We start from the raw sequence: 22178 nt of genomic DNA on the forward strand, positions 1-22178 counted from the left end.
AGAAAAACACACTGGATCTGCCGCACTTGTGTAATAATCATGTGTGTTGTCAACATCTGGATCTGCCACACCTGTGCAATTATCGTGTGTAATCAGCATCTGGATCTGCCACACCTGTGCAATAATCATGTGTGTAATCAGCATCTGGATATACCACACCTGTGCAATAATCATGTGTGTAATCAGCATCTGGAGACTGGATCTACCACACGTGTGCAATAATCATGTGTGTGATCTGCATCTGGATCTTCCACACCTGTGCAATAATCGTGTGTGTAATCAGCATCTGGATCTACCACACCTGTGCAATAATCATGTGTGTAATCTGCATCTGGATCTACCACACCTGTGCGATAATCATGTGTGTAATCTGCATCTGGATCTACCACACCTGTGCAATAATCATGTGTGTAATCAGCATCTGCATCTACCACACCTGTGCAATAATCATGTGTGTAATCAGCATCTGGAGACTGGATCTACCACACGTGTGCAATAATCATGTGTGTGATCTGCATCTGGATCTTCCACACCTGTGCAATAATCATGTGTGTAATCAGCATCTGGATCTACCACACCTGTGCAATAATCATGTGTGTAATCTGCATCTGGATCTACCACACCTGTGCGATAATCATGTGTGTAATCTGCATCTGGATCTACCACACCTGTGCAATAATCATGTGTGTAATCAACATCTGGATCTACCACACCTGTGCAATAATCATGTGTGTAATCAGCATCTGGATCTACCACACGTGTGTAATAATCGTGTGTAACCAGCATCTGGATCTACCACACGTGTGCAATAATCATGTGTGTAATCAGCATCTGGATCTACCACACCTGTGCAATAATCATATGTGTAATCAACATCTGGATCTACCACACCTGTGCAATAATCATGTGTGTAATCTGCCGCACTGTGAGGTGAATGATGATCTCAGCAGAGGAGAAGATCTCACTAACAGATCTAGACACATTGTGATCAATAATGGAAAGAAAAAGGACTTTTGTGTCCATAGAAAAAGTCTGAGATCTGTGAGTTTGGTTTATAGTTTTGTTTAGTATATATTGTGTACATAGGACAGGGCCACAAGGACACAGCACGGCCACTGCTGCAGAAGAGGCACAAAGCCTGCCACGGGGGACATGCTGTGGATGTACCTGTGATTTTAAAGGGGATATGCTGTGGATATGGGGGTGGTATTATGGGGACATGCTGTGGATGTGGCGGTGGTATTACGGGGGATATGCTCTGGATGTGGCCGTGGTATTATGGATACATGCTGTAGCTGTGGTGCTATTATGGGGGATATGCTGTGAATGTGGCTGTGATATCATGGGGGATATGCTGTGAATGGGGTGGTGATATTGTGGGGATATGCTGTAGCTGTGGCAGTGCTATTATGGGGATATGCTGTGAATGTGGCTGTGATATTATGGGGATATGCTGTATATATGGTGGTGGTATTACGGGGAATATGCTGTTGATGTGGTGGTGGTATTATGGGGATATGCTTTAGCTGTGGTGGTAGTATTATGGTGATATGCTGTGGATGTGGTGGTGGTATTACTGGGGATATGCTGTGGATGTTGTCAGAGATTTATTATATCCCAATTTCCAGTTCCATTTAGGAACTTGCAGCTCTCTGGTGCCCTCCTTAACCTCAGGTCAGTCACCTAGGATAATTAGTCGCCAGAAAGGCTGCCTTGACGTGTACTGGCTATTGGGCACTTTGCAGTGAGGGCGGTATGTATATCCCCAGTCTCAGGCAGGAAATACACACAGAAACCTACATTCCCTCACTGCCAGGGTCTCCCAATTACCCCAGAACACTTTGCTGCCACCAGCTCCTCGTCTGACATTAATACCAATATCGGGTCAGGAGCCCACCCAAAAGGTAGCGTAATTAGCGTGGAGGTCGTGGCGGTATGTTATAGAGCAAGGAGACATGAAACTAATAAATTTATAGATTTACTCCAGAAAAGATAGGCAGTGTTTACAAAAATATAAAGGATGGTACAAAAAGAGACAATGTACAGTATATACAGACAATTCCAAAATAAAGTGGATTAAAATAAGAACTTACACTTATCATTCCATGGCACGCTGTGTGGAGGAGAGGGGACGGGTGCCTTCCCCAAGGGAAATGTCATGGTTTGGACATGGTTAATGCCCTGCCCTCTCAGGGTTAATTGTTGTGGCCTCCTTTTGGATCTGGGAGGGATATTTATACCCACCCTGGACTAGGATTCCCTGTCAGATACCTTCTATGAAACTGGACCCCAAGTTTATTGGTCCATACAAAATTGTGGAGGTAGTCAATCCGGTGGCCTACAGATTACAGCTGCCCACCTCCTTCAGAATATCTGATGTCTTCCTCAGGTCCCTGTTAAAACCAATGGGGACGGTTAGGGAAGATTCCTCGCCTGAGTATTGGTAGAGGAGTACGAGATAATAATAGAAATCTTTATTTTTATACAGCGCTAACATATTCCGCAGCGCTTTACACACATTATCATCACTGTCCCCGATGGGGCTCACTGTTGTGAAATTGGATTTTGGGCTCCCCCGGTGGCCACTGGTGGAATTGAACTGGTGTGCATCATCCCCTCTGTTCACCTGTTTCCATCAGGATGTGGGAGTCGCTATTTAACCTTGCTCCTCTGTCACTTCCATGCCGGTCAACATTGTAATCAGAAGCCTTTCTGTGCATGTTCCTGCTGCTAGACAACTCCCAGCTAAGTTGGACTTTAGTCCTCGTTTGTTTTTGCATTTTGTTCCAGTTCACAGCTGTAGTTTCGTTTCTGTGTCTGGAAAGCTCTTGTGATCTGAAATTGCCACTCTGATGTTATGAGTTAATACTAGAGTCTTAAAGTAATTTCAGGATGGCGTTTTGATAGGGTTTTCAGCTGACCATGAAAGTGCCCCTTTCTGTCTTCCTGCTATCTAGTAAGCGGACCTCAATTTTGCTAAACCTATTTTCATACTACGTTTGTCATTTCATCTAAAATCACCGCCAATATATGTGGGGGCCTCTGTCTGCCTATCGGGGAAATTTCTCTAGAGGTGAGCCAGGACTATATTTTCCTCTGCCAGGATTAGTTAGTCCTCCGGCCGGCGCTGGGCGTCTAGGGATAAAAAACGTAGGCAACGCTACCCGGCACCTGTTAGTTGTGCGGCAGGTTTAGATCATGGTCAGTTTAGTTTCCATCCTTCCAAGAGCTAGTACTTATGTTTGCTGGGCTATGTTCTCTTGCCATTGAGAACCATAACAGCTCACAATCTAAATTCCCTATCAGTATGTCTTTGGAATGTGGGAGGAAACCGGAGTGCCCGGAGGAAACCCACGCAAACACGGAGAGAACATGCAAACTCTTTGCAGATGTTGTCCTTGGTGGGGTTTGAACCCAGGACTCCAGCGCTGCAAGGCTGCTGTGCTAACCACTGCGCCACCGTGCTGCCCTAGGTAGGGGGCGCATCAGTAACTCCAGGTGGGTGCGCCAGAAGCTCCAGTATCTGATACATTGGAAACGGTATTCTCTTGAGGATTGGTTATGGGTCCTGGCCAGTTCTGTGCATGCTGATCGTCTGGTGTAGGCCTTCCATGCCAGATATCGAGGGAAGCCTGGGGGTCCAGTGGCCCCCCATTAAGGGGGGGTACTGTCATGGTTTGGACAGGGTTAATGCCCTGCCCTCTCAGGGTTAATTGTTGTGGCCTCCTTTTGGATCTGGGAGGGATATTTATACCCATGCTGGACTAGGATTCTCTGTCAGTTATACTTTCGTTTTGTCTGTGTGCCTGACCTCCTGGTGTGCGTGTGCATACCGTGTTGTTTGTTTGCTCTCCGTGCTTGATCTGGTCTGTTTGATCCACTCGGCTTTCTGACCTCCGACTTCCACCTGACTATCCTTCTGTCTCACCCTCCAGTACCTCACTTGCCCCCTGGTTATTTACCTCGGCACGCTTTACTACTCTCTGGCCCCATTCATCTCTTTTGCACCCCGGCGCCCGGCTCCGCTCCTGGCCACCTCCCCTCTGTCACATGGTTCAGGTCCTGCTGTTACCCTGTGAGTTCTCCGCCATTCTGCTCTGGGCTCCCATACTGCGGCGAGTAGCCTCCCAGCAGTAGTTACACCCGGCAGCCTTGACACTATAACTGACCATACAGTCTCTTGCAGGTGGTTAGGTGTGAGTTTATTATGGATCCGGTATGGACTCTCATGGGGCAGGTTAATGAGCTCTCCTAACTTATGCAGAAGGAAAATGGTCTCTCAGCACAGCTTCCTAGCTGGCACCCCGGGCAAACGACACCCCACTGAGTCAGCATCTGAGCTTCATAGCTTTCTTTCGCTGACCTCGGTGGGGGAGACTGAGCTCTAGGATATACGCCCCCTTTTGTACAGTTATCAAAACTTCTATTTGCTATAACTCTGGGTGGAAACCTCGCAATGAGACGACCAGGGTGTCATTTTTCTTATTACGAAATTACCTTTCTTTCGATACCAAACATCATATATCTATATGTTACTGGGAAGCATATACCCTTTACTTGACTTCTGGTGGGCGCAGAAGTTGCAAAACCCACCTATGGATAGCTCTAATCATGCAGTTTCCAAAACTATAAGTTTCCTGCCTCTGTGAATATTCTGTGTTATTGTATTCGATCCTGAATAAACAAAGGAACTTTCAAATCCGTGTGCTACAGAACTGCCCTTAACTAGTTAGGGTCATAAATGGATCCTGTGTTGCTGGACATACGATGGTCTCACACTACACCAGCTTGATATAGCAGGAGGGAGGGGGCAAGTGGACATCCCCACAAAGAGGAAAGGGGGGGTATGAGTGCAGCTGTGAGGGGGGCAATGCAGCATGAGGAGCTCCGTGTTAACTGCACAAACTTAATGGGGGACGGGCAGCATGTCAATCAAAAACCAAGGAGCTGCAGCCTATAGCTCTGTATGTGCAATCAAAACCATGGAAAATGAGTCATATTTTCCTGACAGATGAGTTGGTGGTATTACAGGGATTTGATGTGGCGGTGGTATTATGGAAATATTCTGTAGCTGTGGCGGTGGTGTTATGGGGATAAGCTGTATCTGTGGTGGTGGTATTATGGAGATATTCTGTGGCTGTGGTATTATGGGGGATTTGGTCACATACCCGATTCTCAGCACGTGACTTGGGGTTGTGCCTGCAAGGGTTAATCTATCTCCCCTCTCTCAGTCCAGCACTCAACCTCTGTCCTATGCTGTAATGGGAGCATAAATCACACACTGACCCAGGCCATGCACCCGCTCATACACGCTGCCACCACTCACCGAACACACGGGCGATGAGTCCCGGAAATATTAATACTACTGTTTGCCAATCAGCAGGGTCACACACTCTAAGGCTATGGAGTCTTTTAGAGTATACAAGTTTCAAACTTATTAAAGTTTTAAGCTTTAATATAAAAGGTACAGTGCTTACAATAAAAGAATATCAAAATATGGAACTATAAGTGACAAACATGCAAAACAGCTATAAATTGTCCCAATTGGACAGACCATCAGCAGATTTGGCTTTCAGTACCATCTTTATGCTGATGACACACAACTATACACGTCATCCCCTGACCTTACCCCCGCTGTACTACAGAACACCACTGACTGTCTGTCCGCAGTCTCTGACATCATGTCCGCTCTCTATCTGAAACTCAACCTCTCCAAAACTGAACAACTTCTGCTCCCGCCTTCTACTAACCTCCCTAAATCTGACATTTCCCTCTCTGTGGGTGGCACCATAATAACACCCCAGCAGCAGGCGCGCTGTCTGGATGTGTGTGTGACTCCGATCTCTCCTTTACATCCCATATACAAGCTCTCGCCCGCTCATGCCGCTTACACCTAAAGAACATCTCCAGAATCCGTCCTTTTCTCACCGTGGAAACAACAAAAACCCACACTGTTGCCCTGATCCACTCCCACCTGGACTACTGTAACACTCTATTAATTGGCCTCCCCCTTACTCGACTTTCCCCTCTCCAGTCCATCCATAATGCAGCAGCCAGGGTCGTCCATCTGGCTAATCGTTACTCAGATTCATCTGCTCTTCGCCAGTCGTTACACTGACTGCCCATTCATTACAGGATACAATTTAAAGTACTTGTTCTCCCCCACAAAGCTCTCCACAGTGCGGCCCCCTTACATCTCCTCCCTCATTTCTGTCTATCGGCCTAACCGACCTCTGTGCTCTGCAAACGACTTTCGACTAACCTCTGCACTAATCCGTACCTCCCACTCCCGTCTCCAAGACTTCTCCCGCGCTGTGCCAATCCTGTGGAATGCTCTACCCCAAGATATTAGGACCATCCACAATTTGCATAGTTTTAGACGCTCCCTCAAAACATGTTTGTTCAGAGCTGCCTATCGCGTTCCCTAATCAGTCATTTTATGTTTGTGTGTGTGTAGCCCATTCACTATCTCACCTACCCCCCACCCCCTGAAGATGGCTGGACCATCATTGTAAATACACCATTGTAAATACACACCTGTACTTTGTATCTCCCCACCTCATTGTAGATTGTAAGCTCTCACGAGCAGGGGCTGCTTATTTTGTCTTATTTTGCTTTATTACTGTATTGTTAACGTTGTTACCTATGACTGTTGTGTTTGAAACTGTTAAACTGTAAAGCGCTGCGGAGTATGTTGGCGCTATATAAATAAAGATTATTATTATTATAAAATAAAAGGGAGAAACTTACAGAAATATCTAAACTTTGCAGCCTGGTATTCTGTTCCCGGTGGGTGGGGGGGGGGGGGGGTATGAAATGGATCACATCAGCTTGGCTGCCCTCAATCTATTGTCTCTTGCTGTCTTAACTTAATTGACTGATTGCTAACGAGTCAAGTTAATGATAGATCTAAAGGTACCTTCACACGAAGCGACGCTGCAGCGATAGCGACAACGATGCCGATCGCTGCAGCGTCGCTGTTTGATCGCTGGAGAGCTGTCACACAGACCGCTCTCCAGCGACCAACGATGCCGAGGTCCCCGGGTAACCAGGGTAAACATCGGGTTGCTAAGCGCAGGGCCGCGCTTAGTAACCCGATGTTTACCCTGGTTACCAGCGTAAAAGTAAAAAAAACAAACAGTACATGCTCACCTGCGCGTCCCCCAGCTTCTGCTTCCTGACACTGACTGAGCTCCGGCCCTAACAGCACAGCGGCTTTCACTTTCACTTTAGGGCCGGCGCTCAGTCAGTGTCAGGAAGCAGACGCTGGGGGACGCGCAGGTGAGCATGTGCTGTTTGTTTTTTTTACTTTTACGCTGGTAACCAGGGTAAACATCGGGTTACTAAGCGCGGCCCTGCACTTGGTAACCCGATGTTTACCCTGGTTACCAGTGTAAAATATCGCTGGTATCGTTGCTTTTGCTTTCAAACACAACGATACACAGCGATCGGACGACCAAATAAAGTTCTGGACTTTATTCAGCGACCAGCGACATCACAGCAGGATCCTGATCGCTGCTGCGTGTCAAACTAAACGATATCGCTAGCGAGGACGCTGCAACGTCACGGATCGCTAGCGATGTCGTTTCGTGTGAAGGTACCTTAAGAGCAATCCTCCTATATATTCAGACATAGCTTTGGGGATGCATAATGTACACTTTATTCATGGCAGTTAGACAGGGCAGGAGACAGGTAAGACACTTAAACACACCAATTCCCAGTACATTTGGACAAATACTCACCATATGCATTTGTATAATCTATATCCTGGCTGCTGCAGTCACTCACACTCACCGACCTTGCACTAACTCTCTACACTCTATCCATATCGGCCCCATCTGTCCTCTCCTCTCCTATGTATAGCACTCATGCTCTGCTCACATTGCTAAATTGCACACATCCATTCAGTCCCACCATCCAACACAAGAGACGCTCTCACAAATCACTTAACCATCTGCTCACTCCTTCTCCTTCTCCTAGTCACAGGAGACATCTCTCCCAACCCCGGCCCCTCATGTTATAACAAGTCAAACCTCCCGACTGCTACACCCAGAAACCCCTCTAACCTTATTAATATTCCCTGCATGCCTTCTGTCTCTTTTAATTGTGCGCTTTGGAATTCTCACTCTGTGTGTAATAAACTCTCCTCCATCCATGATTTCTTCCTTTCTAAGGCTCTTAATCTCCTGGCTCTTACTGAAACCTGGATCCAGCAGTCAGACACCACCGCTGCTGCTGCTCTCTCATATGGTGGACTACACTTTTCTCATACCCCAAGATCAGACAACAGAACAGGTGGAGGCGTTGGTCTGCTCCTTCCACCCAAATGTACCTTCCAAGGTATCCCCCAAGTACCCTCACTTGTATTCTCTTCCTTTGAGGTCCATGCTGTCAGACTCTACGTCCCCTTCTTCATGCGAGTGGCGGTGGTGTATCATCCTCTGGACCCCTCTCATCAGTTCCTGGATCACTTTGCCACCTGGCTTCCACACTTTCTCTCCTGTGACATCCCCACCTTCATCATGGGAGACTTCAACATTCTCATTGCTTTTCCGCTCCCCCCATCTGCTTCTCACCTTTTATCTCTAACCTACTCCTTCGGCCTCTCGCAGCATACTAACTCTCCTACGCATGAAGACGGAAACTCCCTCGACCTGGTCTTCTCCTAGCTTTGCTCAGTAGATGATTTTACAAACTCACATCTCCCGCTTTCTGACGACAACTTTCTTTCATTCTCAGTTAAGAACTGCCATCCCGCTCAGGTCACCCCTACTTTCCACACTTATAGAAATACTAGATGGTGGCCCGATTCTAATGCATCGGGTATTCTAGAATATGTATGTAGTTCATTTATGAAGATTTAAGAATAATGCAATAAATACACAGGATTCGGCCGGCCGTGGGCGACCAATCAGCAAAGCGTGGTTCAAATCCCGCGCCAATTCGTGTCCGGACTGTGCCTGTCGCTGATTGGTCGACCAATCAGTGAAGCCAAGGCCAGCTACAGGTTTTTGAGGGCTCCAGGCGAAAGAGTCTCAGTGGGCCCCCCCCCTTTAACACATACCACGATTCACGATGCACAGATACAGCAGAGAAATATAGCACAGCCACGTAGCATATAACACAGCCCACGTACAGTAGTATATAACACAGCCCACATAGTATATAACACAGCCCACGTAGTATATAGCACAGCCCATGCAGTATATAGCACAGCCCACATAGTATATAGCACAGCCCACATAGTATATAGCACAGGCACAGCCCACATAGTATATAGCACAGCCCACATAGTATATAGCACAGCCCACGTAGTAAATAGCACAGCCCACGCAGTATATAACACAGCCCACGTAGTATATAACACAGCCCACGTAGTATGTAGCAATGTGGGCACCATATCCCTGTTTAAAAAAGAATTAAAATAAAAAAGTTATATACTCACCTTCCGGCGGCCCCCGGATCCAACCCATGCCTTTAGCGATGTTCGCGCCAGGTCCGTTCCCAGTGATGCTTTGTGGCAATAACCCGTGATGATGTAGCGGTCTAGCGAGACCGCTACGTCATCTGGTGTCATTACCGCAAAGCATTACTGGGACCGGAGCATCGCAAGGAGCGGGAAAAGCTGCCGGGGACGCCGGAAGGTGAGAATATCGCGATTATTTTTTTTATTATTATTTTTATCATGATTTCTTTCTACTATTGATGCTGCATAGGCAGCATCAATAGTAAAAAGTGAATAGGTGTTTAAATCCCGCCCCAATATCAATCCTACCTCCTATATGTAGAACAACTCTGCACAGATGAGATCACCGTGGCACACGCTGCAAACACGTTTCCTGCAGCGGTGCTCCCGGTGCGCTGAACGTCTATGGAGAAAATCCAATCTACCTGAAGATTTCTTCCATTATACATTCATACTAAAAACCTACAACTCTGCCCTTCACCTCTCCGAACAAACCTATTTCAGCACCCTCATCACCTCACTGTCCAATAACCCTAAATGTCTCTTTGACACTTTTCATTCCCTACTCAACCCAAGAGTGCAGGCCCCAACCACAGATCTCCACGCTGACCATCTGGCCGATTACTTCAAAGAAAAAATTGACCACATCCGACAGGAAATCATCTCCCAATCTCTTCTTACCAGGCAGTGTCCTCCCTCCCCCACTGCATCTAGTTCACTCTCTGACTTTGAACCAGTCACAGAAGAAGAAGTGATCAGGCTCCTTGCATCTTCTCGCCCTACTCCTCCTCCAGTCCCTTTCCCCTGCTGTCACCTCTCACCTAACAAAAATATTCAACCTCTAATCTCCCCTTCATCTCTAAACTCCTGGAACGCCTGGTCCACTCCCGTCTTATCTGCTATCTCTCAGATAACTCTCTTCTCGACCCTCTTCAATCCGGTTTCCGCTCTTTACACTCTACTGAAACTGCCCTCACTAAAGTCTCTAATGATGATGATTATTATTATTTATTTACATAGTGCCATTAATTCCATGGTGCTGTACATGAGAAGGGGTTACATACAGGGTTATAGATATCGTTTACAGTAAACAGGTTTACAGTGACGGACTGGTACAGAGGGGAGAGGACCCTGTCCTCGCGGACTTACATTCTAGCTAAATCTAATGGTCACTATTCCATGCTAATTCTCTCTTTCTAATTTCTCTCTTTCTAATGTTCTTCCTCCTCTCACCTTCCCCTTACTGCTGGGGTTCCTCAAGGATCAGTCCTAGGCCCCCTCCTCTTCTCTTCGTATACTGCCCCTATTGGACAAACAGTCAGTAGATTTGGTTTCCACTACCATCTCTATGCTGACGACACCCAATTATACACCTCTTCTCCTGATATCACGCATGCCTTTTTAGAAAACACCAGTGATTGTCTTACCGCTGTCTCCAACATCACGTCCTCCCTCTATCTGAAACTGAACCTGTCAAAAACTGAACTCCTCGTGTTCTCTCCCTCTACTAACCTACCTTTGCCTGACATTGCCATCTCAGTGTGCGGTTCCACCATTACTCCCAAGCAACATGCCCGCTGCCTTGGGGTCATCCTTGATTCCGAGCTTTCATTCACCCCCCACATCCGATCACTGGCTGCAGAATATGTTGTCGCTATAGAAATAAAATTATTATTATTATTTATTATATGGTATGGATGTGGCGGTGGTATTATCTGGATTTGCTGTGGATGTGGTGGTGGTATTATGGGGGATATGCTGTATCTTTGGCGGTGTTATTATGCAGATATGATAAGGAAGTGGTGGTATTGCGGAGGATATGCTGTATCTGTGGCAGTGATATTATGGGGATATACTGTAGCTGTGGTTGTGGTATTATGGGGGATATGCTGTGGATGTGGTGGTGATATTATGGGGATATGCTGTAGCAGTGGTTGTGGCATTATGGGGATATGTTGTGGATGTGGCAGTGGTGTTACAGGGATATGCTGTGGATGTGGCTGTGGTGTTACAGGGATTTGCTGTGGCTGTCTTATGGGGATATGCTGTGGATGTGGCGGTGGTATTACAGGGATATGCTGTGGATGTGGTGGTATTACAGGGATATGCTGTGGATGTGGCGGTGATATTATGGGGGATATGCTGTGAATGTGGTGGTATTACAGGGATATGCTGTGGATGTGGTATTATGGGGATATGTTGTGGATGTGGTGGTGGTATTACTGGATTTGCTGTGAATGTAGCAGTGATATTACATGGATTTGCTGTGTCTGTGGTATTATGGGGATATACTGTAGCTGTGGTTGTGGTATTATCAGGATATGCTGTGGATGTGGCGGTGGTATTTTGGAGATATGATGTGGATGTGGCGGTGATATGGGGATATGCTGTAGCAGTGGTTGTGGCATTATGGGGATATGTTGTGGATGTGGCAGTGGTATTACAGGGATATGCTGTGGCTGTGGTGTTACAGGGATTTGCTGTGGCTGTCTTATGGGGATGTGCTGTGGATGTGGCGGTGGTATTATGGGGGATATGCTGTGGATGTGGTGGTGGTATTACTGGATTTGCTGTGAATGTAGCAGTGATATTGCATGGATTTGCTGTGTCTGTGGTATTATGGGGATATGCTGTAGTTGTGGCAGTGGTATTACAGGGATATGCTGTGGATGTGGCAGTGGTATTATGGAGATATGCTGTGGATGTAGCAGTGGTATTACTAGGGATATGTTGTAGCTGTGGCTGTGGTATTATGGGGATATGCTGTAGCTGTGGTGGTGGTATTATGGAGATATGCTGTGGATGTGGTGGTGGTATTACAGGGATTTGCTGTGGCGGTGGTATTATGGGGATATGTTGTGGATGTGGCGGTGGTATAGGGATATGCTGTAGATGTGGCGGTGGTATTACAGGTATATTCTGTGGATGTGGCGGTGGTATTATGGAGATATGCTGTGGATGTGGCGGTGGTATTATGGGGGATATGCTGTGAATGTGGTGGTATTACAGGGATATGCTGTGGATGTGGCAGTGGTATTACAGGTATATGTTGTGGATGTGGCGGTGGTATGGGAATATGCTGTAGCTGTGGCGGTGGTATTATGGGGATATGCTGTAGCTTTGGCGGTGGTATTACAGGGATATGCTGTAGCTGTGGCGGTGGTATTACAGTGATATGCTGTGGATGTGGCGGTGGTATGGTGATATGCTGTGGATGTGGCGGTGGTATTATGGGGGATATGCTGTGGATGTGGCAGTGGTATTACGGGGGATATGTTGTAGCTGTGGCTGTGGTATTATGGGGATATGCTGTAGCTGTGGTGGTGGTATTATGGAGATATGCTGTGGATGTGGTGGTGGTATTACAGGGGTTTGCTGTGGCGGTGGTATTATGGGGATATGTTGTGGATGTGGCGGTGGTATAGGGATATGCTGTAGATGTGGCGGTGGTATTACAGGTATATTCTGTGGATGTGGCGGTGGTATTATGGAGATATGCTGTGGATGTGGCGGTGGTATTATGGGGGATATGCTGTGAATGTGGTGGTATTACAGGGATATGCTGTGGATGTGGCAGTGGTATTACAGGTATATGTTGTGGATGTGGCGGTGGTATGGGAATATGCTGTAGCTGTGGCGGTGGTATTATGGGGATATGCTGTAGCTTTGGCGGTGGTATTACAGGGATATGCTGTAGCTGTGGCGGTGGTATTACAGGGATATGCTGTGGATGTGGCGGTGGTATGGTGATATGCTGTGGATGTGGCGGTGGTATTATGGGGGATATGCTGTGGATGTGGCAGTGGTATTACGGGGGATATGTTGTAGCTGTGGCGGTGGTATTATGGGGATATGCTGTAGCTGTGGCGGTGGTATTATGGGGATATGCTGTAGCTGTGGCGGTGGTATTATGGAGATATGCTGTGGATGTGGCAGTGGTATCACGGGGGATATGCTATGGATTTTTCTGTCTGATTTGAGCCTACTTTATCTTCCAGGCAGCTCAGCATCGTCTCCAGTCTCTCCAGACCGATGCTCTTCTGGTTTCTGCCTCCATCTCCTACCTGGGCTGTCTGCCATGGACTCGCTGTACACGTTTGCTGGCCAAGTGGTGGTCCGTCTGTGAGGGGCATGATGTGTCTGTGGGTCCAGATGATATAATAGATTCTCTGGAGTCTCCAAACCAAGATCAGGGAGTGGTGGAGCATTTACTGCAGCTGCTGAGCTCCCCCTCCGAGAGATTGCTGTGGCAAAAAGAAAGGCTTCCCACGAACACCGAGACTGTGACGCGAGCGGCTCTGCTCCGCGCCAGTGGCTGCTATTCCATGCTCAGACCAACACTGATCCTGGACCCGGACTTGATGGTGGACAGATGGATGCCGGTTTTGCTGGGTGTAGGGGACCAGGCGGGAGGTCAGTCCTTTTCTTTATTTCTTATGCCTTCAATGTCTGTGCTGATGTCAGAGCAGTCATGTCTCTCACTTCTCTGGTACAGGTAAATCGTCAACCTCTCACGAGTATGGAGACCATCAGAGACATCCAGACATGGATCAGAAGCTGTGTGTAATCGACGCGTCTGATATAGAGTTCACCCAGAGACTGTCATCTGCGACAGAACAAGGTGAGAACTCTTTAGTGATGGAGAGACGTCACCTGTCACTCTTGCAATGGGAAAGTTCTATGGAGATGTTACCTGTTAGTCCTGGAGTGGGGAAGTCCTATGCCCACGTCGTCTGTTACTCCAGGAGTGGGGAAGTCCTACGGAGACATCGCCTGTCACTCCTGGAGTGGGGAAGTCCTATGGAGACATCACCTGTTACTCCTGGAGTGGGGAATTCCTACGGAGACGTCACCTGTCACTCCTGGAATGGGGAAGTCCTACGGAGACATCGCCTGTCACTCCTAGAGTGGGAAAGTCCTATGGAGAACTTGACTGTTACTCCTGGAGTGGGAATGTCCTACAGAGACGTTGCCTGTCACTCCTGGAGTCGGGAAGTCCTATGGAGATGTTACCTGTTACTCCAGGAGTGGGGAATTCCTACGGAGACATCGCCTGTCACTCCTGGAGTGGGTAAGTCCTACAGAGAAGTCACCTGTTACTCCTGGAGTGGGTAAGTCCTACAGAGACGTTGCCTGTCACTCCTGGAGTGGGTAAGTCCTACAGAGAAGTCACCTGTTACTCCTGGAGTGGGTAAGTCCTACAGAGACGTTGTCTGTCACTCCTGGAGTGAGGAAGTCCTACGGAGACATCGCCTGTCACTCCTAGAGTGGGAAAGTCCTATGGAGAACTTGACTGTTACTCCTGGAGTGGGAATGTCCTACAGAGACGTTGCCTGTCACTCCTGGAGTCGGGAAGTCCTATGGAGATGTTACCTGTTACTCCAGGAGTGGGGAATTCCTACGGAGACATCGCCTGTCACTCCTGGAGTGGGTAAGTCCTACAGAGAAGTCACCTGTTACTCCTGGAGTGGGTAAGTCCTACAGAGACGTTGTCTGTCACTCCTGGAATGGGGAAGTCCTACGGAGACATCGCCTGTCACTCCTGGAGTGGGTAAGTCCTACGGAGACATCGCCTATCACTCCTGTAGTGGGTAAGTCCTACATAGACGTCTGTTGTGAATTTGGATTCTGGGCTCCCCCGGTGGCCGCTTGTGGAATTGGACTTGTCATCCTCTTTCCTGTTTCACCTGATTCCATCAGTAGTGGGTGTCGCTATTTAAGCTCATTTCTCTGGTGGTTTCTTGCCGGTCAACAATGTTATCTGATGCCTCTCAGTGCTTGTTCCTGCTTCTAGACAACTACTAGATAAGTTGGACTTTTGTCCATGTTTTGTTTTGCCTATTTGTTCCAGTTCACAGCTGAAGTTTTGTTACTGTGTCTGGAAAGCTCTCGTTGATCAGGGATTGCTACTCTGGCGTTATGAGTTAATGCCAGAGTTTAAGGTAATCTCTGGATGGTGTTTTGTTAGTGTTTTTCTGCTGACCATGAAAGTATACTATCTGTCTTCTGCTATCTAGTAAGCGGACCTCAAATTTGCTAAGACTATTTTCCTGCTGCGTTTGTTGTTTCATCTGAACTCACCGTCATTATATGTGGGGGGCTACTGTCTTCTTTGGAATATTTCTCTAGAGGTGAGCCAGGTCTTATATTTCCCTCTGCTAGCTATTTAGGTCTTAGGCCAGAGCTGGGCATCTAGCGATAAATAGGAAATGCTACCTGGCTATTTCTAGTTGCGCGGCAGGCTTAGTTCATGGTCAGTATAGTTCCATCTTCCGAGAGCTTGTCCCTCTATAGGCTTGCTATGATCTCTGCCTGCAGAGATCATGACAGTTTGACCGGCCAAAAAAGTGTTAAAGACCCTGGTTGAGAAAGGAGAGTTATAAGAAGTCTGCTGGAATTTTTTTTTTTTTTTTTCCTCCAGTCTGCCTTGCTGCAGTCTTTTCTCTCTCTCTCCTCCTAATCTCTGTATGCTCTGTGTGCACCTGACAATAATGGATCTCCAGAGTGTAACTGCGGGTTTGAATAATCTCATCACGAAAGTACAAAATTTACAAGATTTTGTGGTACATGCTCCGGTATCTGAGCCGAGAATTCCTTTGCCGGAGTTCTTCACAGGGAATAGAGCTAGCTTCCAGAATTTCCGAAATAATTGTAAGCTTTATTTGTCCCTGAAGTCTCGTTCAGCTGGAGACCCTGCTCAGCAGGTTAGGATTGTGATTTCCTTGCTCAGGGGTGACCCTCAAGATTGGGCCTTCTCATTGCCAGCAGGGGATCCTGCGTTACGCGATGTGGATGCGTTTTTTCTGGCCTTGGGCTTGCTTTATGAGGAACCTCATTTGGAACTTCAGGCAGAAAAAACTTTGATGGCACTATCTCAGGGGCAAGACGAAGCTGAAGTTTTCTGCCAAAAATTCCGTAAATGGTCTGTGCTTACTCAGTGGAATGAGTGCGACTTGGCGGCAACTTTCAGAGAAGGTCTCTCTGATGCCGTTAAGGATGTTATGGTGGGGTTCCCTTTGCCTGCAGGTCTGAATGAGTCCATGACAATGGCTATTCAGATTGATAGGCGTCTGCGGGAGCGCAAACCGGTGCACCATCTGGCGGTGTCTATGGAAAAGACGCCAGAAAGTATGCAGTGTGATAGAATTCTGTCCAGGAGCGAGCGACAGAATTTTAGACGGAAGAATGGATTGTGTTTCTATTGTGGGGATTCTACTCATGTTATATCGGCATGCTCTAGGCGTACAAAGAAGCTTGATAAGTCTGTTTCCATTAGCACCATTCAGTCTAAGTTTATTTTGTCTGTAACCCTGATTTGCTCTTTGTCATCCATTGCCACGGACGCCTATGTTGACTCTGGCGCCGCTCTGAGTCTTATGGATTGGTCCTTTGCCAATCGTTGTGGTTTTGATTTAGAGCCTTTGGAGACTCTTATTCCTCTGAAGGGGATTGACTCCACCCCATTGGCTAATAATAAACCACAATACTGGACACAAGTAACCATGCGTATCAATCCGGATCACCAGGAGATTATTCGTTTCCTGGTGCTGTATAATTTACATGACGATTTGGTACTGGGATTGCCATGGTTGCAGTCTCACAACCCAGTCTTGGACTGGAGAGCAATGTCTGTGTTGAGCTGGGGATGTAAGGGTATTCATGGGGACGTACCTTTGGTTTCTATTTCGTCGTCCATTCCCTCTGAAGTCCCTGAGTTCCTCTCTGATTATCAAGACGTCTTTGACGAACCCAAGCTTGGGTCGTTACCTCCGCACCGTGAGTGCGATTGTGCCATAGATTTGATACCGGGTTGTAAATATCCAAAGGGTCGTTTGTTTAATTTGTCTGTGCCGGAACATGCTGCTATGCGGGAATATATAAAGGAGTCTTTGGAAAAGGGACATATTCGTCCATCTTCTTCTCCCTTGGGAGCTGGGTTTTTCTTTGTCTCAAAAAAAGACGGCTCTTTGAGACCATGTATTGATTATCGGCTTCTGAATAAGATCACTGTTAAGTATCAATACCCATTGCCATTGCTTACTGATTTGTTTGCTCGTATAGAGGGTGCTAAGTGGTTCTCTAAAATTGATCTTCGTGGGGCGTATAATTTGGTGCGGATCAGGCAGGGGGATGAGTGGAAGACCGCATTTAATACGCCCGAGGGCCACTTTGAGTATTTGGTCATGCCTTTTGGTCTTTCTAATGCCCCTTCAGTTTTCCAGTCTTTTATGCATGATATTTTCCGCGATTTTCTGGATAAATTTATGATAATATATCTGGATGATATTCTGATTTTTTCTGATGACTGGGACTCTCATGTCCAGCAGGTCAGGAGAGTTTTTCAGGTTCTGCGGTCTAATTCTTTATGTGTGAAGGGGTCTAAGTGCGTTTTTGGGGTCCAGAAAATTTCCTTTTTGGGGTATATTTTTTCTCCCTCTTCCATTGAGATGGATCCCGTCAAGGTGCAAGCTATTTGTGACTGGACTCAGCCCTCCTCTCTTAAGGGTCTTCAGAGATTTTTGGGCTTTGCCAACTTTTACCGCCGATTTATTGCTGGTTTTTCGGATGTCGTTAAACCACTGACTGATTTGACCAGACAAGGCGCTGATGTTGCTAATTGGTCCCCTCATGCTGTAGAGGCCTTTCAGGAGCTTAAGCGCCGTTTTGCCTCTGCCCCTGTGTTGCGTCAGCCTGATGTGAATCTGCCTTTTCAGGTTGAGGTTGACGCTTCGGAGATCGGAGCTGGGGCAGTGTTGTCGCAGAAAGGTTCCGACTGCTCCGTCATTAGGCCTTGTGCCTTCTTTTCTCGCAAATTTTCGCCCGCAGAGCGGAATTATGATGTTGGGAATCGGGAGCTTTTGGCCATGAAGTGGGCGTTTGAGGAGTGGCGCCATTGGCTCGAGGGGGCTAGACATCAGGTGGTGGTATTGACTGACCACAAAAATTTGATTTATCTTGAGACTGCCAGACGCCTGAATCCTAGACAGGCGCGCTGGTCTTTATTTTTTTCTCGCTTTAATTTTGTGGTGTCATACCTACCGGGTTCTAAGAATGTTAAGGCAGATGCCCTTTCTAGGAGTTTTGACCCGGACTCTCCTGGTAATTCTGAACCCACAGGTATCCTTAGGGAGGGAGTAATTTTGTCGGCCGTTTCTCCTGATCTGCGGCGGTCCTTGCAAGAGTTTCAGGCGGATAGACCGGATCGTTGTCCGCCTGATAGACTGTTTGTTCCGGATGATTGGACCAGCAGAGTCATCTCTGAGGTACATTCTTCTGCATTGGCAGGTCATCCCGGAATTTTTGGTACCAGGGATTTGGTGGCAAGATCCTTCTGGTGGCCTTCTCTGTCACGAGATGTGCGAGTCTTTGTGCAGTCATGTGACGTTTGTGCTCGGGCCAAGTCTTGTAGTTCTCGGGCTAGCGGACTGCTGTTGCCCTTGCCTATTCCTAAGAGGCCTTGGACACACATCTCGATGGATTTTATTTCAGATCTGCCTGTTTCCCAGAAGATGTCTGTCATCTGGGTGGTCTGTGACCGTTTCTCTAAAATGGTCCATTTGGTTCCTCTGCCCAAGTTGCCTTCTTCTTCTGAGTTGGTTCCTCTGTTTTTTCAGAATGTTGTCCGATTGCACGGTATTCCTGAGAATATTGTTTCTGACAGAGGTACCCAATTTGTGTCTAGATTTTGGCGGGCATTTTGTGCTAGGATGGGCATAGATTTGTCTTTTTCGTCTGCTTTTCACCCTCAGACTAATGGCCAGACCGAGCGGACTAATCAGACCCTTGAGACATATCTGAGGTGTTTTGTCTCTGCTGACCAGGATGATTGGGTTGCTTTTTTGCCATTGGCAGAGTTCGCCCTCAATAATCGGGCCAGTTCTTCCACCTTGGTGTCCCCGTTTTTCTGTAATTCGGGGTTTCACCCTCGATTTTCCTCCGGTCAGGTGGAATCCTCGGATTGTCCTGGAGTGGATGCGGTGGTAGAGAGATTGCATCACATTTGGGGGCAGGTTATGGACAATTTGAAGTTGTCCCAGGAGAAGACTCAGCGTTTTGCCAACCGTCATCGTCGTGTTGGTTCTCGGCTTTGTGTTGGAGATTTAGTGTGGTTGTCTTCTCGTTTTGTCCCTATGAGGGTCTCTTCTCCTAAGTTTAAACCTCGGTTCATCGGCCCTTATAGAATATTGGAGATTCTTAATCCTGTTTCTTTCCGTTTGGACCTCCCTGCGTCCTTTTCCATTCATAACGTTTTTCATCGGTCGTTATTGCGCAGGTATGAGGTACCTGTTGTACCTTCAGTTGAGCCTCCTGCTCCGGTGTTGGTTGAGGGTGAGTTGGAGTACGTTGTGGAGAAAATTTTGGACTCTCGTGTTTCCAGACGGAAACTCCAGTATCTGGTCAACTGGAAGGGTTACGGCCAGGAGGATAATTCTTGGGTCAATGCATCTGATGTTCATGCTTCTGATCTTGTTCGTGCCTTCCATAGGGCTCATCCTGGTCGCCCTGGTGGATCTGGTGAGGGTTCGGTGCCCCCTCCTTGAGGGGGGGGTACTGTTGTGAATTTGGATTCTGGGCTCCCCCGGTGGCCGCTTGTGGAATTGGACTTGTCATCCTCTTTCCTGTTTCACCTGATTCCATCAGTAGTGGGTGTCGCTATTTAAGCTCATTTCTCTGGTGGTTTCTTGCCGGTCAACAATGTTATCTGATGCCTCTCAGTGCTTGTTCCTGCTTCTAGACAACTACTAGATAAGTTGGACTTTTGTCCATGTTTTGTTTTGCCTATTTGTTCCAGTTCACAGCTGAAGTTTTGTTACTGTGTCTGGAAAGCTCTCGTTGATCAGGGATTGCTACTCTGGCGTTATGAGTTAATGCCAGAGTTTAAGGTAATCTCTGGATGGTGTTTTGTTAGTGTTTTTCTGCTGACCATGAAAGTATACTATCTGTCTTCTGCTATCTAGTAAGCGGACCTCAAATTTGCTAAGACTATTTTCCTGCTGCGTTTGTTGTTTCATCTGAACTCACCGTCATTATATGTGGGGGGCTACTGTCTTCTTTGGAATATTTCTCTAGAGGTGAGCCAGGTCTTATATTTCCCTCTGCTAGCTATTTAGGTCTTAGGCCAGAGCTGGGCATCTAGCGATAAATAGGAAATGCTACCTGGCTATTTCTAGTTGCGCGGCAGGCTTAGTTCATGGTCAGTATAGTTCCATCTTCCGAGAGCTTGTCCCTCTATAGGCTTGCTATGATCTCTGCCTGCAGAGATCATGACAGACGTCGTCTGTCACTCCTGGAGTGGGTAAGTCCTACATAGACATCGCCTGTCACTCCTGGAGTGGGGAAGTCCTACGGAGACATCGCCTGTCACTCCTGGAGTGGGGAAGTCCCACAGAGACGTCGCCTGTAACTCCTGGAGTGGGTAAGTCCTACAGAGACGTCGTCTGTCACTCCTGGAGTGGGTAAGTCCTACATAGACGTCGTCTGTCACTCCTGGAGTGGGGAAGTCCCACGGAGACGTCGCCTGTAACTCCTGGATTGGGAAAGTCCTGTAGAGATGTCGCCTGTCATTCCTGGAGTGGGGAAGTCCTACGGAGACATCGCCCGCCACTCCAGATGTGGGAGGAGGGGGTTGAAGTCCTACCGAGATGTCACCTGTCACTCCCAGAGGGGAAGGACGTCCAATAAAGATGTTGCCTGTCACTTTCAGAGGGGATAGAATGCCTTACAGAGATGTCACCTGTCACTACTGGAGGGGAGAGGATGTCCTACAGAAAGGTCACCTATCACTCCCAGAGGGGCAAGGATGTCCTACGGAGATGTTGCCTGTCACTGCAGAAGAGAAAGAAGACAGCTTGTTCATTTTGAGGACCAAGTGATTTTACATTGGATTCAAAGATGGAAGACTGGACAGGCTCACACTGGCTGCATAAGATTCCATTTACATCACAGTTTATTCCTACCATGATGGTACCTGGGAATCTTTCCAGTCATCTGTTATTGATCTCCTATTCTGATAGTTGCTATTGTATTTTTTGTTTTCCCCTCATTGCCTCAGTTACTTGCACAGCACTTACAAGCTCTATTCTATGGAGTTAGTGACAGCTGCTCTGAAGCATGCTGGGAGCAGTAGACCGTGGTGTTAGCTCCAGACCCGGCTACCTTAACTGCTGCTGTGCTCCTCCGATGCTGCAGACGCAAAGCTGTCATATCGCAGCACGGGGAGTGAAGCACACCATGATGCCACTGGTCTGAACAGTCAGCCAACTGGGGGGCTGAGGAACAGTGCGCTTCTAAAAAATAAGCATGGGGACAAACCCTACATGGAATGGTTAAAATAGTCTAGAACATCCCAGATTTCTGCAACCAGGATGTCCAAATAGCAACATGATCCAGAACCGTTCAGATGCCTTCTACCCCGACTCAACCATTTCTTCTGGAGAAGCCGAGGTTTATGCTACAACTCCAAGACTTCATCCAATGACAGTGGACCTCATCTGGGCTCGTTCTCTCTGGGTCTGACACAAACATGGGGACACTTTATGTTTTTTATGGTCTTTGGCTATTAGCAGAATGTTCTGAGAGTGGCTTTTTGGTCCTTGTCCTGGATTTCCTTGTGACTTCTTATACCTGGAGGTCAAAACCACATATATGGGTCTTACTATAGAGTGATCACTGACTGTGCCGAACATGACTGATGACCACCTCAGTTTTTCCA

General features: G+C 47.4%; 1 protein-coding gene across 1 annotated transcript in view; it reads left to right on the forward strand.

Annotated features, from left to right (window-relative positions):
* DNHD1 (dynein heavy chain domain 1) overlaps positions 1–22178 on the forward strand; it is a 458413-nt gene that overhangs the window by 298049 nt on the left and 138186 nt on the right. The window contains exons 32-33 of the mRNA XM_077299004.1: positions 13465–13879; positions 13962–14087. Coding sequence (XP_077155119.1) covers positions 13465–13879; positions 13962–14087 — 541 coding nt within the window. The remainder of the gene's footprint in view (positions 1–13464; positions 13880–13961; positions 14088–22178) is intronic.

This window comes from Ranitomeya variabilis, chromosome 3 (assembly GCF_051348905.1).
Source record: "Ranitomeya variabilis isolate aRanVar5 chromosome 3, aRanVar5.hap1, whole genome shotgun sequence".
Lineage (NCBI taxonomy): Eukaryota > Metazoa > Chordata > Amphibia > Anura > Dendrobatidae > Ranitomeya > Ranitomeya variabilis.